Consider the following 24,008-nt stretch of genomic DNA (forward strand, 5'->3'; position numbering starts at 1 on the left):
TACACTCTCACCTTTAAATATATACACGCCTGAATTTCTGGTTCTGTTTAACTTAGATTATAACTTGAAAATTGCTGAAAAGAGACACAGCACCGGGGATGCAGAGTTGATTCCAGGTGACTGTGTGGAGTTTGCATGTCTGACCCATATCTGCATGGGTTTCCTCTGGGTGCTCCAGTTTCCTCCCACAGTTCAAAGATTTGCAGGTTAGGTGGATTGGCTATAGAACAAATAACAAAGAACAGCATAGGAACAGGACCTTCAGCCCTCCAAACCTGTGCTGATCATGATGCTCTAAATAAACTAAACCAAAACCTTCTGCCCTTACTTGGTCCACATCCCTCTATTCCCTCCCTATTCACATACCCATCCAAATGCCTCTTAAATGTTATTAACGTGCCTACTTCCACCACCTCCACTGGCAGTGTGTTCCAGGCACCCATCACTCTCTGCGTGAAAAACTTCCCCTGCACATTTCCCTTAAAGTTTTCCCTTGAATTATGTATCTCCTTGTAATTGACATTTCCACTGTTGGAAAAAGCCTCTGACTATCCACCCTGTCCATGCCTCAGAATTTTGTAGACCTCAATCAGGTGACCCCTCTGCCTCCATCTTTCCAGTGAAAACAATCCTAGTATCTCTCCTCATAGCCAACATCCTCAAGATCTGACAACTTCTTGGTGAACCTTCTTTGCACTCTCTCCAAAGATTCCACGTTCTTTAGATAGTGATGACCAGAACTGCATGCAATACTCCAAATGTGGTCCAACCAATGTTTTATATCCTGCAACATCATTTCCCAACTCCTGTACTCTTAATTGCCCCAAGATGCATTGGTTAGGCGGATTAGCAGGGTAAATGCATGGGGCCAGGATGAATTGTACTGAGAGTTGGTGCAGACTCAATGGGTCAAATGGCCTCCTTCGGCACTATAGGGATTCTACATTGCCAAAGCTTTTCATCTTGCATTCATCAGGACAAATGCAAGAATACCAAATTTCAAACAATAGTAATTTATACAAGAAAGGAAGGTGCTGATTAGCTATTGTAACTGCCTGTTACTTCATCCTAAAATACACTGCTATTCATTATAACTTCCTCTGTTATTTCATCCCAAAATGCGCCACTACAAAATGTATCTGACACCAATGCAGGACTGTGGACAGAGCAGGAAAGTAGAACTAATTGGTTAGTCCTTTCAATGACATGTAGAGATGAGACAAATGACAATGTTTATGAAGTTTTCCATGACCATCAATATCAGCAAACTTCAATTTCATATCTATTGGGTGATGAAAATACTTGTATGTATAAAGTCCTCACAAATATTACTTTCTGAAAATACATGTATCCACAACATCCAATTTTCAACATATTTACTTTATTAACAAATTTCCTTTGATTGTCATACCCTTTTGAACATAAGAACATAATAGGAGCAGGAGTAGGCCAACTAGCCCTTCGAGCCTGCCCCGCCATTCAATAAGATCATGGCTGATCTGAAGTGGCTCAGTTCCACTTTCCTGCTTTTTCCCCATAACCCTTAATTCCCTTGTCTGTCAAAAACCTATCTACCCGTGTCTTAAATATATTTAGCGAGGTAGCCTCCACCACTTCAACGGGCAGAGAATTCCAGAGATTCACCTTCGAGTGAAGAAGTTCCTCTTCAACTCTGTTCTAAACTGCCCCCCACCTTATCTTGGGGCTGTGCCCTCTAGTGCTGCTATCCTTTCTAAACGGGAAGAATCTCTCTACCTCTACCCTATCCATCCCTTTCATTATCTTATACGTCTCTATAAGATCCCCCTCATCCTTCTGGAAAGACCAGAGCCGGTTCTCCCAGCCCACTGCACTGCTTTAGCACTTAGACAGAGACTCAAGTGGAGGCTGTGGCACCCAGTGGGCTCCCAGCTGGGTGCCACAGTCTCTGGGCACCAGATTTCTGGCATGGAGCTGCATAAATTATTTAAGTAATGATTTACATCTAATAAGGACTGAAGTCTCTGAGGCTGTAAGCATCTCTCCCCTCCTCCAGGAGTATTTTACTCCACCAGGATTTACAATAGCTCTCCACCTGCTAGAGGGGAGCCCCCAGGAGTTTGAGGATAAGGGGGGTGGGGGGAAGTTCCTCCCCTGGACATTGCCATCATGGCAACAGCAGTCTGGCTCCTTGGTACTGCCCATTAGGTAGCGATTGGGAGGCCGGCAGTGTGGGCTACTGCGCATGTGCCAGTCTCGACGCTGACAGATCGGCATATGTATAGTGGCCCACTCAATGCCACGCTCTCTGATTTTAACGTGATTCACAGTAGTGAACTCTGATGCTGTGTCGGAGATTCATTTTGAAAATCCTGGGCGGGGATTTACTGCAGTTTTTACGTCAACTCAACACTCAAATTTTTTTGGGAGAATCCCACCCTAGACAATTTCTCAATCTATCAAAGGGTTGGATTCCTAAGTTTACCTCCAGGTTTCCCTGGCAGGTAAAGGAAAAATAGAGAGGCAGAAAGAGACGAAGGTATGTGTACGTAAGTGTGTGAAAAGGTATGTAGAACAAGATAATTAAAAAGTGTGTGAAAGACATAATGGATAAAGTACAGACAAAGGGAACCAGAGTGGAAAACGAACAGAAAAAGTAGGAAGAGTTTAAGTTTAAGCTTATTTATTAGTGTCACAAGTAGGTGTACGTTAACACTGTAATGAAGTTATTGTGAACATCCCCTAGTTGCCACAGTCTGGCGCCTGTTCAGGTACACTGAGGGAGAACTTAGCATGGCCAATGTATCTAATCAGCACATCTTTCGGACGGTGGGAGGAAACTGGAGCACCCTGAGGAATCCCACGCAGACATAGGGAGAACAGACAGTGACCCAAGCCGGGAATCGAACCAGGGTCCCTGGTGCTAACCACTGTGTCACCCAAGTGTAAAATGGATAGAGGTATTTTATTTTGGCCTTGAGCAATACCATAAATCATCAGCTGGTTAAAAAAGATGAGAATGTCTTTTGCTGCTGAAAATCTTTCGGAATGTATTAAGTACAAACTTCAAAAAAACATCCTAACTGGCAATTTGCTTCTGTCCACATGCCCTTAAATTATTAGATATCCAAAAGCATCACACATTATAAGCTAAACACAAAATACTGCGGATGCTGGAAGCTGAAACAAAAACAAACAAAAAAAAGTGCTGGAGAGTGTAGAGCCAACGTTTCAAGTCTAAATGGCCCTTTGGCAGAGCTGTTCATTATAAGCTGTTCTGCCCCAATACTTCAGCAGGTAACATTACTGCATGATGCAAAACTTCAATAATTAGGGAAGTAAGTTCAATTCTTGTTTTTTGCTGAGCTTAGCAACCTTCACCAGTACAGCAGCTCATCTGCTAAAAACAAACTCCAAATTTCCAGGCTGACAAGTAATGCAGCGAGGTTCCTGGTTGCTATTTACTAATGTCTGCTGGAAATGAAGTAGCCGAGTGAAGACTCGGTCAGGCAGAATCTAATTACCCTGCTCCCCTCTTCCAAAAAACAGTCAAAATAGCCTAATGATCCTCTATCAAGTAGGAAGAATAATTTACTGGACACTGTGACCGAACATTGCTGTTTCCTGTTGGGAGTGCTTCCCAGCACTAGTTACTGAATTCAAATAAAGGAAATAATAAATAACTTGCATTTAAGATCCCATGTAGTCGGTGTATTTCAAAGCACTCTAGTGAATCGATTTGAGACTAAGACATGTATATATGTAAGCAATACCCAAACAAAACTTCTCATTTACAAACCTCAATGTGACCCAAATCCAGGACTAGATTTACACTTTAGAAATCAGGGACTGGACATCCTAAATTACAACGGTTAGAGATGTTTTGGTGTATGTGCAGTACCTCATGCTCATACAGGGGTGAACATATAAATCATTTTTGTGTTGATTTGGTTTTTCAGTTAGTTGAACTGTTTCCCGCAAAGCTACAACTAGTATGTTATCCAAGGCACTGCTCAAGATGAGTTAATTAATAGTTTTTTGGGATAGACTTCCAAAACCTGTTCCACAGAGCAATCTAGAGTGGCTGAAGCCTGCAACTATGACAGATAACACAACAAAACTTAATGGGCATTGACATATCCAATTTTAAATGTTGATACAAAAAGCATGATCAAAAATCGTGACAACTAAGATTTATGGAGATGAAATGTGCTCCCTATACAATATTTTCAATATATCGTGTCATATGGATGTCATACGACGGATCTGCTATTTAACTATTTCTGCTTGCAAGCGTACAATAGTGTACCTAACATCTAGGGCACTTATTCATAATTTTAGCACTCATCCATTGAAGGATGTCTGCTCCGACTAGGAATTGGAAAGTCAAATTCCAAAATGTTGACACCCAGTAAGATTATTTCAAACTCTGACAAGCAGCAAATACCTGCCTGGAGTTTCCATACATTTTGGTATTGGCTGGAAACAAACTCTGCTACCCTACCCACCGCACCACCTAGCTAGCTTCACCCCTCCATAAATATTTTATCTGCTCTCACTACCTGGCGTAACACATCCTCTCCACATACTTCAAACTATAACCTGAACCCATGCACATACAAACATTTCTGCAGGAAAATCTGCGGAAAAGGAGCTGTCCTGCCAAGATCACAGTAAAATTAAGACAATTACATTACTATGTTATGTGTCAACTTGGGAGCGGTCTGTTCCTGCATCAGCCTGAACCACCAGCTGAGCAACAGGAAACACAGCTGCACAGTTCCTCTTTCGCTCCAAGCTTTTCACTGGAAGAAACCAGGAAATGACTGGAGCTGCGTGCAAGAGCAAACCACCGTAACAAACAAGAGAGCAACTACCCTCCACCCCGCCAAGTACACGTATCTGGGAAAGCCAGCTCCTTTGTAAACTTAATAAATCGATTAGACACTGTTGAAAAATAGTACTGTGACGTGATAGAATATTTATTGGTGTTTGGGTACAGTAGCACCACTGCACAGTGAACAAGTACTTTTGTATACTTTTAATGGCGTCATACCATACTTTGTCACAAAAAAAGGGGAATAAAAAGAAAACTAGGAAGTACGGGTGACTGACACAAAGTCAGGCCCCTCGTTGAAAATAAGCACTGCAATACTGGATGACCCTCTTAGTTATATTTTACACACGCGCACACACACACACACACACACACAACCCAAGTCCATTTAAAATTGAAATGTAATTGTGGCTTTCAATAGGCACACTGCACTGAATCTGCTACAAAATGCACCATAATTTTCCCAAAGTATTTGTTGTCAGTTGTTTACATAAAATTGATCTACATACCATTCGAGTGCTTCCCCCACCCATCCCTCCATTCAAATTCAGATAATGCCACACATAGGAAGACAGGTTTTAAGTAGAGAAATATCTGTCCCAGGCACTGATAGGGCAGGCTAGCTGTCACGATTCTTGCATTTCATTTAATTGAATATTTGCAACTAAAGTATACGGTCAAAAAAATCCTCATCGCATTGGCACAATTTTCAGGTTTCCCCTCGAGCACAGATCTTTCAAGTTCAATTTAACAAGAATAAAACGACAACCTGCAGTGTTTTGTTTTTAAAACTCGCAACATTATAAACAGGTCATTTCAGACCAGTAATTTTTCTAGTGTGTAGTTTTAAAACAGCTTAAAAGTTGTATTCAGCAGCACTGTAAAATATTGGCTTTTAACCGTCAAAATCGAGTGTGATGCACAATTATTTTCAAATACATGAGGTAATTTACAGATGCAGTTAACATTGCAATTCTGCAACGGACGGCAGAAGTCCAACTTAAGATCAAATGTCATTGCAAATTTGTCTTCCGTCTGCTCAGTTGCTTGCGTTTTTATTGCAGGAAAGCGCAAGTCAATGGGAAAAGTATATCTTCAAACTCATTTCCTTTGCTATCTACACCGTGCTTAAACTATACGTCTTTTAAAAAAACCTGCGAATAAAACTAAATTAAATCTTACAAAAGTTTCATGCCGCAACATTCAGTAATGCTATCAGACTTCCAACATCAGATGACACTGTGGCAAAGCTTTATGACGTGATCTCTTCGGTGGGTTTTACACAACCAAGGTGCCTTCACTCGTCCTCAACATGACATCAAGTCTACAATCTGCAACCCAAGTCAATCTGCAGGTGACTCAGGACTCAGGTCCTTGCAGAACTCTGTAGGTGCTCTGGTGCACTAAAAATGCCCGCGCGCGCACTGCCCCAGAGAGAGAAAACAAAATCATCACACCCACCTCCAGACAAAAACTTCACAAGACTGAGAAATCCCAAACCAAGCTCTATTTTTATCTAGTTAGTTTCACTTAGAATTGATGGTTACCAATCTTAACCCAGCAATTTTACAGCAATCTGCCCTCGCCAGTCCCTTCCATTTTTGGTAGCGCTCAGTTTTGGGAATAGCCACAGCAGTGCAAGCCCAATCCCAATCCCAATAAAACGACTCACTATTTTGCAGTGCCTAGGTTTTAAATGGCAGAGCCACCACTGATTGCCTCCTGTTGGCTTTGGCTTGAGGTGACTGCCATATATTTTGGAAAACTATCTAAGGGCAAAGAGAGGGTGGGAGATGGAAAAATAAGTGCTGGAATAGCTGGCTGTGATATGATTTTCACACCAGTTAGAAGATTCGAATAATTACAAGATAATAATCACAACTGTGATATCTTGGGCCAATACTAACACTGTCCACTCTCTCTAGCTGGGAAGTAATGAGAAACTCCCTGGAATATAATGAATTAATCACCGGGCATTCAACTGGAGGGAGGAAAATTCTGGAACAATTTGGTGAAATGGTGGATGATCGGGAAAAAGGAGGGGAACGTGGTCAGATATCAGATCAGACAGGTATCTCTCCAATTTGCTTGAGCATATCATGCTGTGCTTAAAAAAAATCCATTAAAGTATATCATCGCTAAACTCAATAATAAGATTTCAAAATTACATTTCATATTCTGCTTTGGAAGAAACTAACCAGCGTTTTCCATAACTCAATTAAGTTTTATGTTTCCAAAGGTTTTAAAGGGTACAAATCAGAACCAAAAGCTACAGTGAAGGTGGTACAGAGCACAAGAAATGTTATGCATCTGCCCTAATAATTCCTTATGGGGTGACACGAGTCGAATTTCTGTAAAGCACTAGGCTTGCCAAGTGAGTCGATAATCCTTCAAATTTAACCGTAACAAAACCATTGCTGTTTTGGCATGATGGTTCGGAAGAAATTTACTGTCAAACTGGCTTCAAATACTTCTCCCATTAACTTTAGAACAAAGCAGAGGTTTGTAATTTTAGCAATTTATTTTCTGACAGATCACCCGTCAAATCTAAATGCATTTCACAACTAAATTAGTTATTCCTAAAACTGCAGGATAACAATCAGCTTCATTTAATTATGTAAATAGGTGCACATGGCCATAGTTTTTTTTATAAAAAGGCGGCAATGTCTGATGCATTGAAGCTTAGAACCTTAAAACACATTGTGGTTTCGGTAGGAAACTCAAAACAAGAGATACATTCTATATGCTGTTTGATGATGACTATTTTAATCATCATTTCTCCAGGGACTGAGATTGTTGGATCAATATATACATACATCTAGGTGGACCCAAGAGTTTCAAAGGTTATGTGCTGCTGATTCTCTACAACTAGATGGTGCTAGTAAGCACAGCAATATTCAACAGTGGAACCAGCTTACTGCAGTGCTACAATATGAACTAGATACCCAAGTGCTGTTAATAAGGCTGTAATTCACTCCAAATGTTTAAAGAACACCATCAACTTTTAAGATTGGACAATGGTCAGTTTTGTAAGTTTAACAGAACTCTCCCTTCATACAGGTTCAATTCCAACCTTAAACCCAATTCTTTGTATCTTGATGTTTCATTGTGAATAGGTTAGTAGTAAATGTCAACATCCACTCCTTACAGTTGCACAGTAGCATGACAATAGGTACAAGGTTTGTAAACGTGAACCAAGACACAGCCATAAAACTATACAAGTCATATGATGTGTATTGTATCACAAAGAATTTTTTTAAAAACCATTCTCAATTTTTTCCACAGGTCCTGAATTCAGACAAGTGATTTCAGCTTGTGACTGAAATTTGAAAAGCAGATCTCGGTTGGGCTCAGTGCTAGTGGAACTTTAAAATCCCCCCATGCCCAGGGATATTAGAAAATTAAAAAAAGGGGAAGGGGGCTTGAAACAGCAAACATTGTATGACACATTGCTGCATCACTGTGCTAATAAACCATCTGCCCCAAATGGAATGTGAATTCAAAGAGAAAGCAGGTGCAAAAGTGTGTACTGTCTACTGAAACCAGTTTCGACACTAACTCAAAGTTGCGATCTCATTAGAATTTGTGACCTGTAACCTGAATACAACAAATGAAAAATACAAAGAAAACATGAATCAGCATCTGGCCTAAGTATCCAAAATGGCTCCTAATTTACTTGACTGAAATATGTTAACAGCCATTTCAAAATACACATCATCACAAACACTGAGCCATAATACTGTTCTCCAATGGGTCACATTTTTGGCAAAACAATGAATAAATCAGGAGAAAATACTCTACAATAAGTCGGGTTAGATATCGCATTTTCTATTGCTTTCATTTTACTTTGAAATTTAAATCTTGTAAGACAGCTCAATGATGATCTCTTGTTTGGAATGGGAACAGAGTGGGGTGAAGATGCATAAATATCAGGACTACACGGTTTGGCATAAGATCATTCACCTTCCCACACTGAAGTTGTTTATCCACAAATGCACACTGACCCCTAAAGCATGGGTTACAAGATCACAGGAAAAACCCAATAAACAGATGCCTAGGAGATCTCATGCCTGCTTTTGTGTCAATGTGCATAAGTGACACCTTACTGCACACCAGCACTACACTAATTTTCCATTTCCACAGTTTAATGGGTAGTTAAATACTACCCTCCCCCCCACTAAAAAAAACTTATTCTTTTCTTGATTAAGTGCCATTTGGAACTTTTTCAGGTCACTTATATTCACACTGATCTGGTCAAGATTTAATCTGGGACTACATTCAGCTAGAGTGGGACTGAACAAAAATAATGCACATGAATGCAGAGGAGTATCACCATTCCAAAGTCTTCTAGCACAGGAATGGCATTGCAATGTACTCCCATGAATCAAACATCAGGAGGTTTTTAGCACCCAGGAGTTCACAACTTTACCAAGTCCTGGACACGTCTCAAACGCAGAATTTTTCCATCTCTAACCTGCTCCTGTCCAAATGGGAGTTGAAGGTGCATGAGGCTACACGCTGGCCTGATCCTGACCCACCACAGCAGGTCCCAGAAGCTGGATGAACACAGTACAATGATAAAACATAGAATGGAAAGAACAAATAATGCACCTAACTGGATGACAAATGTATAAGCAGGGGCTGTTTAATAAAACGTAGTCAAACATAGTATTTACTCAACTGCCTGCCCATTTATCAGCTGCAGCAGTTTTGCTTCCAAATGCTTTTAAAAAAAAATTCCCTTTCCACGTTCCACAAAGTAACTCTGAGCCCTCATTTCCTAATTCATCACCTCCCCCACCAACCCTGCTTTAAATAAAAGGCAACCGAAAACAACACAGCAGACACTGAGAAATGAGCATGTAAACTGGTTGTCTAGATGACGCTAATGGTAATGGTTTTCTGTTCGTTCCCAACATTCTCAAAAAGCCTTCAGTCCCAAGAGTTTGAAAATAAATCCATTGTGGTTCGAACTCCGGCAATAGCTGCATGATATGGTGTGGTGTGCCCAGGCCGAAAACAGGAGGAGAACAAAGCTCGTGACTTGTCTGGATTTTCCAAGGAAAGAATTTTTTTTTAAAAAGCTGAGACCAACAGATTAAACATACTCTTAATTAACAGCAGTTTTAACAGAATACTTTCAAAAGCACAATACAAATTTAATGCCGTGCTTCCAGTATTTCATATTCCTAACAGGTTTCATGTCAGAGACAGTATCCCTTTTAGCACAAGCCCAAAGGCTATTTGATTTTTGGATAATAAAAATGCAACTCACACTTACTCCCTTTACTCTAATTGTCTGGGAATAAGACTTTAATGAAAAAATTCATTTGAATGTTCCAAAGTAAATTATTTCCGAACCACTAAATTATTACAGCAGACAATTCTTGCAATATTGACATCATCTGCCCAAACTCCACTCAAAACTCAGGGGAAAAAAAATGTGGTAACACTGAACAAGTGCATGAGAACAGTGTGTAGGCAACAATTTCTGACAGAGGCATTACATATGGCCTATTTAGGACTAAGAGAGGTATACTGTCTCTAAGTCTGGTGACATACAAAACACAAAAAAAAATTCTCAAGTAAAAATCAGCCTTTTTTTCCTTTTTCAGAATGATTGAACTGAAGAGAATCCATAAGCAACTGCTCAGACGTGACATGCCCTGCTGGTTCCCCGTGTTTCCAAGGAGGAGTGAGGTGGAGGGGAGGAGGGGTTGACCAGGCTGTTGCCAGGGTTACAAGTGGTCAGGAGGGCGGCGTCAAGGCTGAGCCCCGGCAGTGGCTGGAACCGGCGTCCCAAGGGTGTTGGTAGCAGAGATGACTGGTGAGCCAGCAAGGGGTCCCAGTGGTGATGAGGTTGGCATTGCAGATATCCCTGCAGAAATATTAAACATCAGTCTTCAAAAGGTACAGATACATTTTCAACAATTTAAAATTAGCAGACTTTGACCAACAGACCTGATTACAAAGTTTAATTTATTTTTATTTATTAGCAGTATTACCGACCTGACATCATACTGGCCGAGCTGATCGGAGTGCTACCAGTTGGCATGTTAGCACAGGAGCCCATTCGGGACTGGTCTTTCACAATTGGGTCTGTGGGACAAGACAAAACAAAACAAAACCAAAATGTTGGTATGAGCATATGAGCATAATCTTTCCCAATTTCTCCCTTCTCAATCCTGCACAGCCACCGTCAGTTTTGAGGACATGCCTGATGCAAAATCCTCTGCTCTTTCTACAACAGACAAATTAATACAGCAATTCTTAGAATCATAGTGTCTCTACAGTACAGATGGAGGCCATTTGGTCCATCAAGCCTGCATTGACACCAATCCCACCCTAGCCACGTAACCCCACACATTTACCGTGCTAATCCTCCCTGAAACTAGGGTTAATTTAGCATGGCCAATCAACCTAACCCGCACATCCTTGGACTGTGGGAGAAAACCCATGCATACACAGGGAGAACATGCAGACTCTGCACTGACAGTGACCTAAGCCAGGAATCGAACCCAGGTCCCTGACATTGTGAGGTAGGAGTGCGAACCACTGTGCCGCCCTATTGTCTTTTCAACTGGTTGAAGGAATTATGTAAAGAGACACACAGACCAACGTCCCTTCCAGATTCCTTCTCACCTCTCTGGCAACTGAAAGATTAGCTTTAGGATGGGTGGGTAGTAGGAAGAGCTGTTCAAATCTCTGGAGGGAATGGCCATAACAATTAGTCCTAACAAGCAGCATGAGGCAAACTTACAAAAATAAGGGTGTTCCATAGCTTCTCGCGCCGTTAGACGTGTTTGATGATCATATCGTAGAAGCTTATCCAAGAAATCCAGTGCTTCTGAGCTAACCAGGTGCTGATTCTCACTGTGGACAAAGCGTTCCCATCTTTTACGGGAATGTCTGAAACAGGGAAACAATAATTTTCTTTTAGGTAAATGATATACAAAGTCACTCCATTTTAATACCAAAAGTGCTGCTTACTGACCTGCCCAGGATATCATTAAACCGAGGGTCCAGCTCAATGTTGTACTTGTCAATGTAGTCATACAGATCTTCCGTGCCCAGCACTTTGGCTATTCGCACCAACTTCAAAGACAGAGAGGAAGCAAGTTAAAGTCACTTGGTGGAAAAAAGATTAAACGGGAATCATACCACAATTGGAATTTAAAGAGTTATCAAAGAGCAGTTAGCTTTAATTTCATCTTGTTTAAATGATAAATAATGCTAGCACAGCAGAAATCTGTTTGAGTCTGATAACACCTTAGTACTGAATTAATACCATGCTTAAAAGTACAAATTATTTCAAATTTATCACAAAGTTACTTAATGCTTTTCAAGCATAGCAACATACTCCTTTTAAACCAAAACATAGTAAGTCTTCAGAAAGACGGGGGTGGGATTTTTTGCCCTCCCCCTACCGCCACACCCTATTTTCCAGTGGTGGAGGCAGCCTGCCACTGGCCAGCGATGGGATCTTCCAGTGTCACCAATGTCTACAGGGTTAGCATGCCCTGCAACCTACACTGCAGGGAATGCACTGGGTGCTCCAGTTTCCCCCCTCAGTGCAAAGCTGTGCAGGTTAAGTTGACTGGCCATGCTAAATTGCCCCTGGATGTCCCAGGTTAGGGGGATTAGCAGGTAAATATGTGGGGTTACGGAGTTAGGATCTGGATGGAATGCTCTGGAGAGTCAGTGCACACTCGATGGGCCAAATGGCCTGCTGATGCACTGCAGGGATTCTATGATTCTAATTTCCATGGGTCACATTCATTCACAATGTGGTGAACAGTTCAAGCCAAAAATCATCAGATCACTTATCAGATTCTGAGATAAACGTGTAGGCTAGGATGGTAAACTGTCTTACTCACACATCTATTCAGTGCCTTCCCCATCTTGCAGAAGTGACGTTTTAAAAAAGCACAAATGTGGTATATTTTTCTACCAGCAGATGGGGATGTTTTCAATGCCTAACAGGATTCTCGAAACCTCCAACACAGCCTATTATTAGTGTGAAGTGGGCTGTACCACCCACCTACGTCAGCACAGTACTGGAGAAAAGTACAGCTCATTGCAGGTTCAATACAACAGCTGCACTCCCACTCAGAGGCGCAGACAGGATAGGTGTCAATGGAAGAAAGGTGAGGTGTAAAGATTGAAGGAAGGTATTGAGGGGGAGGGGAGTGTGTCCTGTCTTTGTAAACTTAACTGCAGTCCCTATCCTAAAAGGATTCTTTTAGCCTCAGCTAAATGGTATACTGGTTACACCTTTCCAAAAGGAGCATTCCTATGACAATTTATTCATAATGCTCCTACTGTAACTAAATCTTTTATTCAAAATTTAAAGTTAAAATTACATCAGTAGCAAGGTGCTAGATCTCCATGAAGCAGAAATGCACTTCAACAGGGCTTCCCCAGAGTTTTTAATTCTGGATACACCATCCAACTCAATGCAGAATTGAACATGAATGACGACCAAGTGCCACCTCAACTAAGCAGTGCGATGTGAGCCACAAAGCTACTATTCTGATACCGAAAACCCGGGATTTTTGCAATGCCTTAGAATGGAAACAGTAATTCCAAAACAAGAGGAGAATAGGGTTTCTGAACCAGGCAAGAGGTGGGAGTGGAGATATAGAGATGCATGATCTCTATGGAGGAAGAAATCTGAAGCGTAGAACAGCCAACTCCCTGGTTTCTAATTAAAGTGATGACAAGATTTGTTGCACAGAGATACAAAGCCAATGTTGTCTGGTTTGACTGTACAGTGGCAAAAGATACTCAACCTTCTGGAAAGGGCACAGTGAAGTTCTTCTGAAGTGTAATATCATGAATATCAAGATAAAGTGAAGAACCTGGAGTTTGCACGATGGCCATTCTGGAGATTTACACACCCGATTCTACCAACGCATGTTGGTAATCTTGATTGGGCAGGAAGGAAGACATGACAGTTGATGCACAATGTACAGTACACATGGACTGATTCTAACGTCATTGGGTAAAGTACACGCAGTGAACACATTTTAAAAAACAAGCCTTTGTATAAAGCCAAGCTCGGCACTCTTACCTGATCATAATTGTCATGACCGTGGAAGAAAGGCTCTTTTCTGAAGATCATGCTGGCCAGCATACAGCCTAAACTCCACATGTCTAGACTATAATCGTACATCTGCAATGAATCAAAAAAATCTAAGTTGCAATTTAAACTTGTAAAGCAGAACATTCAGAAACACTTCAACTCAGTCACTTCCAGAAACATTTCAAAACATTGAAGGCAGAGGGTACAACAGCAATGTGAAATGCTTCATGGGGTTTCAGGGACTCAGAGCCCTGATAGATAGGTCCACTATTGCTAAGCCACCTGCCCGGATTACTGATTAATCAATGCAATGGTTGAATCAAAGTTCAGGTGCTGAAGCCACTCCTACAGCAAACTGGCTGCAGAAAAAAAATTCCAAGTCAGTAACAAATATTCAATCCATACAATTCTACTGCTGTATTTTCTTCTTAATTGCTTCCTCTTTCAACAGTGGCTCTTCACACATGTATCTACACTGAGAGAAAGCAATTACTTGTCCCTAACCAAACTGTAACAGATCCAAGATAATACCATAAGACACAGGAGCAGGATTGGGTCACTCGGTCCAACGAGTCTGGTCCTCCATTCAATCATGATTGATATTTTTCTCATCCCCATTCTCTTGTCTTTTCCCCATAATCCCTGATCCCCTTTTAAGCAAGAATCTATCTATCTCTGTCTTAAAGACACTCAATGACCTGGCCTCCACAGCCTTCTGCGGCAAAGAGTTCCACAGATTCACCACTTTCTGGCTGAAGAAACTCCTCCCCATCTCTGTTTTAAAGGATCATCCCTTTAGCCTGAGGTTGTGCCGTCTGGTTCTAGTTTTTCCTACTAGTGGAAACATCCTCTCCACGTCCACTCTATCCAGGCCTTGCAGTATCCTGTAAGTTTCAATAAGATCCCCCTCACCCTTCTAAACTCCAACGAGTACAGACCTAGAGTCCTCAAGTAGGATTTATTGAAATAATACAAGTAATTTTGCTCCACCGTCCCCATCCATAAATATAGGTTTCAGACTTCAATCTCTAAGGTCAGATTCTGACATATTTTTGCTCATTGCACATTTCAAAAACCGTGTACAATACTGAATCTCGATCGGGTAACTGACACAATCAGCTTAAAAGAATACATTCTTTCAAAAGTGTCTCGAAATTTGCATTAGAACAGGCTCCAAGGGAAATTACAGCTTAAAAAGTATTCGCCCCATACTCTTTAAAAGCATTGGCGCTCATTCTGCACCTGCCCCACACTTTATTTCCCGTGCCAACCTGCCGCCAGATCTGTTGAACCAGATGCTTCCTGCAGTGCAAAAGCATCTCACTGTGAATTACCTGCTGTTTCCCATCTCTCCACATGAGCCATAGCCTCAGCATAGCAGGGCACTTTGCTTACAGCAACAAGGGCAGCACGGTAGCACAGTGGTTAGCACTGCTGCTTCACAGCTCCAGGGTCCTGCGTTCGATTCCCGGCTCGGGTCATTGCCTGTGTGGAGTTTGCACATTCTCCTCGTGTCTGCGTGGGTTTCCTCTGGGTGCTCTGGTTTCTTCCCACAGTCCAAAGATGTGCGGGTTAGTTTGATTGGCCATGCTAAGAAATTGCCCCTTAGTGTCCGGGGTAGCGGAGGTTAGAGGGATTAGTGGGTGTAATAGGTAGGGATATGGGGGTAGGGCCTGGGTGGGATTGTGTTTGGTGCAGACTTGATGGGCTGAAGGGCCTCTTTCTGCACTGTAGCATTCTATGATTCTATGAAGGGATTCACAAAGCAGAAAATCCATGTAGGACAGAAGGAGGCATTTTACAACTAAAACAACACTTGTTCTCATTATTTCTTGCTCAACAGTCTTAACATCTCAAGATTACAGAAAGGTCACATTCAGGAAAGCCAAATTATTATTTTCTGTTTTTACTTTTCATGACACTTCATGTTACAGCATGGGTACCAAGCTGCCAATGTTATCAGTGATGCAGGAGCTGTTGACAACATCACAGGAAGTTAATCCTTTGGATTTAGATTTCCTAAATTTATCTGATTTATTATTGTCACATGTATTAGTATAAAGTATTGCTTCTTGCATGCTATATAAAGTGTGCCGTACATAGGGAAGGAAAGGAAAGGAGAAAGTGCAGAATGTAGTGTTAGTCATAGCCGGGTGTAGAGAAAGATCAACTTAATGTGAAGTAGGTCCATTCAAAAGTCTGATGGCAGCAGATAAGAAGCTGTATTTGAGTCAGTTGGTATGTGATCTCAGACTTTTCTATCTTTTTCCTGACGGAAGAAGGTGGAAGAAAGCATGTCTGGGTGTGTGGGATCTTTAATTACGTTGGCTATTTTTCCGAGGCAGCAGCAAGTGTAGGCAGACTCAATGGATGGGAGGCTGGTTTGAGTGATAAATTGGGCTTCATTTGTGACCCTTTGTAATTTCTTGTGTCTTGGACAAAGCAGGAGCTATACCAAACTGTGGTACAACCAGAAAGAATGCTCTCTATGGTATGGGGCATCCGTAGAAGTTAGTGAGAGCTGTAGCGGACTTGCCAAATTTCCTTAGTCTCCTAGGAAAGTACAGGTGTGGTGGGCTTTCTTAACTATAGTGTCTGCATGGAGGGACTAGGACAGGTTATTGTTGATCTGGACATCTAAAAACTTGAAGCTCTCAACTATTTCTACTTTATCCCCATTGATGTAGAGGGGCATGCCCTCTACTACATTAACTGAAGTCGATGATTTTGTTTAGTTGACATTGAGGGACAGAATAGGTAATGGGTTAAAAGATAAACAAGTTTTCCTTTAAGGAAGGGAAACCTCCTCTGAAAGATTTCACTCACATTCACATTGATGAGTTTTCAGAAAGGTGCTGAGGAACAGAATCTGTGTCTCAAGGGGAGAAGGGGAGGAACTCAGGAGAACACTGTGGGAGAAAGCGTTTCAATGTCTGTAAGATTTGTTATCCCTTGAAAGAAACTGACAAAAGCTTTAAGATTATAAGGCCATTAGAGAAACAAACATAAGCTTTAGATTGAAAAATAGAAATATTGAGTATCAGGCAAGGAAGTTATGCTAAACCTTTCTAGTTAGCCCTCAGCTGTCATATCGTAGCCAATTCTAGACATTCTTTCTAATGTGTGATATCAAGGCCTTGGAGAGGGTGTGAAGGAGTTTATGAGAATGATGCAAGGAACGAGGAAGTTTACTGATGTGCTTAGACTGGAGAAGTTGGAATTGCTCTCTTTGAGTAGAGAAGGCTAAGAGGAGATTCCCTGAAAGTGGTTAAAATTTGATATTGAAAATAGGCAAAAAACTGATCACTGTCAGGGAATTAGTAACCAGAGGCGGCAGATTCAAGATAATTGCCAAAAGAACCACAAGGCAGTAGAGGAGGAAGTTTTTTTTAAATGTAGAAAATTATGCTGATCTGAAATGTACTCTCTAAAAGGATGCTGAAAGCAGAAAGACCAGTTATATATCAAAGGGAACCGGATGCACACCTGAAAGGGGAAAAACGAAATGCTTCAGAGAACAAACAAGACCCTTTCAAACGGAGAAAAGACGAGGGGGAAAGCGAGAAGGCTAGAAGTGTTTTTTTAAAAGAAAATACAGATGGGAAATAGACAGTAAATGGCAGAACCCTTAAGAGTATTGATAGGCAGAGGGATCTGGGTATACAGGTACACAGGTCACTGAAAGTGGCAATGCAGGTGGAGAAGGCTTGCCCTCATCGGCTGGCACTGAGTTTAAAAATTGGCCAGTTATGTTTCAGCTTTATAGAAACTTAATTAGGCCGCACTTGGAAGATAGTGTTCAATTCTGATTGCCACACTACCGGAAGGATGTGGAGGATACAGAAAAGATTTACCAGGACGTTACCTGATATGGAGGGCATTAGTTATGAGGAGAGGTTGGAGAAACTTGATTTGTTTTCACTGGAACGACAGAGGTTGAGGGGCGACCTGATAGAAGTCTACAACATTATGAGAGGCATGAACAGCGTTGATAGTCAGAAGCCTTTTCCCAGGGTGGAAGAGTCAATTACTAAGGGGCAAAGTTTAAGGTGCGAGGGGCAAGGATTAAGAGAGATGTACGAGGCAGATGTTTCATACAGAGGGTGGTGGGTGCCTGGAGCTCATTGCCAGGGGAGGTAGTGGAAGCGGATACAGTAATGACTTTTAAGGAGCATCTTGACAAATATGTGAATAGGATGGGAATAGAAGGATATAGTCCCTGGAAGGATAGGGGGTTTTAGTCAAGTTGGGCAGCATGGTTGGTGCAGGCTTGGAGGGCCAAAGGGCCTGTTCCTGTGCTGTAATTTTCTTTGTTGTCTTTTGAACCAGAGGACCTGGAGGAAACGCACGCCAACACAGGGAGAACCTGCAGACTCCGCACAGGCAGCGACCCAAGTCAGGAATCGAACCCAGGTCCCTGGCACTGAGTGTGCTAACCACTGTGCCACCGTGCCGCCCCAAGAGTCAGAGTACGACTTGAATCTAGCTTTGAGATGACAACGATTTTACAATCAACTTTTCCAGTCACAATTGCAAGACTGCTCCTTTATACTACATATTGTAAAATTTAAGTTGGACATTCAGTGCCTTTAGAATCACAAATAATAATTTCACAAATATTTTAAGACCACAGTGAAGTACGTAATTGTTTAAATGGACTGTATAATATTGTTGATTTTTCAGTTTACAGTTCAATAAATCTGACATTTTAATTATTTAAAATATTGTCTCATGACCTTTACTTTTTGCAGCTGGTGAAACCTCATGGTAGCGTGCGACATTTCCTCGAAGTATAAAACACTCCAAGAGTTCTCAGTCTGACTTGTACTTACACTTGTCAAGATTATTGGCTGCAGAGAGCAAACTGGTTTGCGTACTAAAAATTTCAGCAGGTCCGACAGCATCTGTGGAGAGAGTAGAGCCAACGTTGAGTCTGGATGACCTGCTCTGACAAAGGGTCATCTACGCTCAAAACGTTGGCTCTATTCTCTGCTGTCAGACCTGCTGAGATTTTCCAGTATTTTCTCATCCGCAGTAATTTGCCTTTATCTAGATTTGTGTACTGGGTAAGGAAAATCTCTGGTTTAAGAATGTAAAAATGTAACAAGGATTCACTATAATCCGAAACTGCAATAGATCAATTAAATTTAACAATAGGTACCAAAATAATTCACGTTTGTATGAAAATGGAAAATTCATTAAATGGAAGAAAGCCTGGCTGCGATCCAAGAATGCTATAGCAGGCCAACACAATTTAATTCTGTACACACAAAAGCTTATGACCCAAAACGGTTTATTTTTCTCACCTGATAATCTACAAGTAGTTCGGGTCCCTTGAAGTACCTGGAAGCCACTCGGACATTATATTCCTGCCCAGGATGGTAGAACTCTGCCAGGCCCCAGTCTATCAGCCGCAACTGGTCACAGGTAAAACACAAATCAGAAACAGATTGAGAGTATGGAATGAGAAAGCTTTTCCTATCTGAAGTGTTGGCTGTGAGTACTGAGATAATTAAAATGGGAAGATCAATCGTAATTTATTTCTCTTTTTTTTAAACAGACAGCAATTCTTGCCGGGATACAGCTCCGTAGGTACAGGCAGTTTTCTGATGCCTCATCCAAGTGCCCAGTGCTTCATACAAAACTTAGTTGTCAGACGACAGAACGCAGCACAGCTGGTCCAATCTGCCACTTAACTCCGTATCCCTTAAAGCGTTTGATTAACAAAAAACAATCAATCTTCAATTTAAAATTAATAACTGATAAGTGAAAAGCTTCTAGTTTATGCGAAGAAGTGCTTCTGAATTTCACTTCTGGAAGGGCTGGCTGTAATTTAAAAACAACTTTGCCTAGGTTTCCCAGCTAATGGAAATACTTTCTCCCAAACAACCCTGTCCCCTTAATATCTTGGAAACGTAGATTAAGAAACCTTTAATATTGCTGAAAAAATAGACATGCTCTTGAAGCTTGTCATCTAGCATTCATCAGCACAGATCTGCAGGAGTGTAAATGGAAATCAACAATGCATGAGTTGAGTGCTGAGTGGTTGGTAAGTGGACTATAACCATGCAGAATGCAACAGGGACAGTTAACTACCAAGCTTTTGTTTAAACTCAAACTATGCTTGTTGACTCTGATTTGTCAAGGCGTTGCACTGGGTTAAGAATTCATGTACTGCATTACTCACTTGTGTGGCAGACAGAACTTCTTTTGTGGCTTGATAACAACATCTGTTAGTGGAGAAACCACTTGCGTTGCTCCTGCATAACAGCAGCTTGTAATGGCTAGCTTAGCCAGCTGCTCAAATTTTTGAAACATCTTACCTTTCCAGGATAATCTGAGGGTAGGTACAATTCAGGACCAAAAGTGGAGAACTTCGGACCCATGAGTTTGTGCTATATAAAGTGGGCAATGATCTGATCAGGGTAGCTAGCCATTATCCCACAGGATGACTTTAATACTTCAGCATCATGTTGGCAGGGTAAGCACATGGCTCGGGCCCTATTTGACAAGGCCAATCTTATATTATGTGGAACTGTAGGACTCCCAAAGCATACACTGACCCCTGAAGAAGGCAGGGTCGCAGTAGACAGCAGCAGAGAACCCACTGGCAAATTTCTCAACCAACACATCAAGGAAAGGGAGCACATTTGACTGCTCCATTTCAAAGGTGAATTTGAGTGCAGCATGGAGCCCATTAGGTGCATAAAGAGACATGCAGCTGAGGATTCAAATATAGCAAATATATCTACACATCAGAAATAATCAAGGGCTAGGAGGATAGGTGTCATTCCATGAAAATTTGATCCTGCTGTGAACAAGAACAATAATTGCAAGGGATTGGGCTTCATTTAAAATGATATTGGAATTGCATTAAATTCAACTTGGCTTCTCTTTGCTAGAATTTTCATAGACTCCCTACAGTGCAGGAGGGAACATTCGACCCAGACTCTGCACCTCTTCTCCAACAGAACATAGTAGCCAGGCCCCATTCCCCCACCTTATCTCCTCAGCCCCACGTATTTCCCCCTAACCCACAAATCTTGGGACACTAAGGGGCAATTTAGCATGGCCAATCTTCCTAACCTGTACATCTTTGGACTCTGGGAGGAAACCAGTGCACCCAGATGAAACCCATGCAGACATGGGGAGAACGTGCAAGCTCCACACAACACCCATGGCTGAAATTGAACGTGGCTTCTTGGCGCTGCGAGACAGCAGTGCTGACTAGTGTGCCATTGTACTGGTTATGAGCATGCGTCGAGTGTATTGCCCTCAGAAGAGAGACAGCTGCGTTTCTCCACTCCATAGGTGTGAATTGCAGCGATAGCTCTCAGTATAGCAAAACTATAGTAAGATGATTGAAGTCACTCTAATGCTGAGATCGGTTTTGAATGCAATCCTTACAGAAATTTTGTTAGCTAGCTGCGTCTATATAACAATTTTATTTTACATTTTAAGACAGCTACCAATCTGTGCTTAGTGAAACTTCAATTCAAGGAGTTCAACCAAGCCTTAAGAAGGAATTTCTCAATTTACTGGGTGTGTGGGGGTGTGTGGGGAACATGGAGGAAGATATCTTTCAATTGCTGTATAAAATGCCACGTTCACACGGTTATCTTTGATCCAAATGAAAATGCATCTCGAGAACATGGTGAACAAAAATTAAAGGCAACAGCTTCCTCCACCCCTGTGATTTACAGAAAAATAGCATTCTGACCAAATGTTGCTTTGGCAACTGCACTGTCATAATGCTGAAATGCTAGAAACAGGAAACACAAGAAACTATTGGCTGCTGTAAATGCCAGAGTATTCGGTTTTCATGAAAAGTCATATATCTGATGACAGGATTGTCGTTTAGAAGTAATTGCATCAGCTGGACTTATACTTACCGGAATTTAGAAGCACAGGAGGGAATCTCATTGAAAGGTTGGGCAAACTGTTGTTTCCCTGGGCTGGGGTGGGGGTGGGAGGCAGGGGAGAAAGAGGGGCGCTAGAGCAAGGGGCTACAGTCTCAAGACACGAGGCAGGCCATATAGGACTGAGATGAGAAGAAACCTCTTCACTCAGAGCCTGGTGAACCTGTGGAACTGTCTGCCACAGAACACTGTGGAGCCAAGTCACAACGTATTTAAGGAGGAAATAGATTTCTGGACGCCAAAGTGTTAAAGGGTATGGACAGAGCATAGCGGTATGGTGTTGAGATAGAGGATCAGCCATGATTATATTGCCAGGTTAAAGTCCAATAGGTTTATTTGGTAGCACGAGCCTTTGGAAGGCTGCTCCTTCATCAGGTCAAATGAACTTGTTGGACTTTAACCTGGTGTTGTGAAAGTACTTACTGTGCCCACCCCAGTCCAAAGCCAGCAATTCCACATCATGATTATACTGAACTGCAGAGCAGGCTCAAAGGGCCAGGTAGCTTACTGCTGCTCATAATTTCTATGTTAATGTTAAATACCATTCGGTAATGCTGCTCTGAAACACCTCGGGATATCAGGCACAATATAAACACAAGTTGTTATGGCTTGCTGTGTTTAAGCTTTGGCTCATTGGATTAATCAATTATATTTTGCAATTGTTTGTTTAGCCACAGCATCTAAAGGGTTGTCAGCAAACACAACGTGCAAAAGCAAAATACGGAGTGTCAAACAAAACACCTAGAATGCAGGAACAAAGAATGGCAGGTGGCTCAAACTGAGGGTAGGAAGAATTTGAAGCTGGGCAGGTCTCCAACTGGGCCATTTTAAAACATAGACATTATTAGTGGATTTCCTGTAGCATCAGTAGCCAGAAAGCCTGCAGGATTGCTGACAGCAGCCTCCAAACCAAACTCAAGCCTTGTGACTCTGAATAGTTGGACTTCAGAATGCAAAACTTAAAGATTCATTTTCAATAGAAGCGAGACAATTTTATGGGCAAATACTATACTTCACCACTTCGCATTTGTTAACTATGAACAGCCAACAAGGTGAGGAAACATGATAACATGAAAGATACTTTGATGACTGGATTAGTGCCCTTTCTGCTCTCTGCTTTATTAATGCCTGTTAACTGACTTGATGGCTCGTTTACAGCCAGTTCATCAGTCTGGGTGTTGACATGGCCTAATTCCGAATTATTTTTGTTTGTGCCAAAGACACAAGATCCCCTTCTGAATTAGAATGTGACCTTATGCACAAAATTATGGGATTGGAAGCAGCAGGATAAACAATGAACACTTCTTTCCCCCCCACTGGGATATGTACTAATAATGAAAGAAGCTACATAATGTACCTCAGACCCTTTCCAAATCAGCAGAAATAACCACATTGACAGAACATATGGCTCAAACTGAAAACTACCAATTAAATGATTAAGACTACCAGTGAATCCCTATAGTGCAGCAGGAGGCCATTCGGCCCACTGAATCTGCACCGACCACAATCACACGCAGTCTCTATTCCATAATCCCATGCATTTATCGTAGCTAGTGCCCCAACACCAAGGGTCAATTTAGAATGACCAATCCACCTAACCCGCACATCTTTGGACTGTGGGAGGAAACTGGAGCACCTGGAGGAAACCCACGCAGACGGGGCAGAACATGCAAAATCTCCACACAGACTGTCACCCAAAGCCGGAATGGAACCCAGATCCCTGGCGCTGTGAGGCAGTGATGCTAACCACTGTGCTGCACAAGATAGAAATTTATTTCCATTTGTGCCATCAACTCTTCTACCTTTATTATGAATGATGTGTGCATTTAGATAAGAGCCTTTATTTCTGTCTTTTACCATTTTTTCCTACTCTGACCTTATCTATATACATTCTCTGTACCTTCCTGTCACACTTGGCTATCGTTATCTGCAAAGCTATCCTGCACTATTGCCGTACCTATCTCATGGGTCCCCACAAGAACCAGGACAACTTGATCTTTCCCTTTCCACTTTAAGTTCCTCTCCAGCCCCAAGGAGACGCCTTTAACCTTGACACTGGGCAGACAACACAGCACTCAGGACTCACATTCTTGGCTGCAGTGAACGATGACAAGTAGAAAGGGAGAAATTGTTTCTGATAATTAATGGGAACCAGAGGACAATGATTTAAGGTGATTGACAAAAGCAA

The 24,008-nt window shown here is 41.7% G+C and overlaps 1 protein-coding gene across 1 annotated transcript in view; it reads right to left on the minus strand.

Moving 5' to 3' along the window:
- Positions 1-5,442: 5,442 nt before the first annotated feature.
- Positions 5,443-24,008, minus strand: part of LOC145353809 (casein kinase II subunit alpha) — a 77,004-nt gene continuing 58,438 nt past the window's right edge. The window contains exons 8-13 of the mRNA XM_080204636.1: positions 19,208-19,318; positions 13,890-13,991; positions 11,811-11,911; positions 11,577-11,725; positions 10,826-10,915; positions 5,443-10,694 (exon numbers count right to left, since the gene is read on the minus strand). Of these exons, the coding sequence (XP_080060762.1) occupies positions 10,579-10,694; positions 10,826-10,915; positions 11,577-11,725; positions 11,811-11,911; positions 13,890-13,991; positions 19,208-19,318 (669 nt within the window). The 3' untranslated portion in view covers positions 5,443-10,578. The remainder of the gene's footprint in view (positions 10,695-10,825; positions 10,916-11,576; positions 11,726-11,810; positions 11,912-13,889; positions 13,992-19,207; positions 19,319-24,008) is intronic.

Source organism: Carcharhinus amblyrhynchos, chromosome 16 (assembly GCF_965287045.1).
Source record: "Carcharhinus amblyrhynchos chromosome 16, sCarAmb.v2.hapA, whole genome shotgun sequence".
Lineage (NCBI taxonomy): Eukaryota > Metazoa > Chordata > Chondrichthyes > Carcharhiniformes > Carcharhinidae > Carcharhinus > Carcharhinus amblyrhynchos.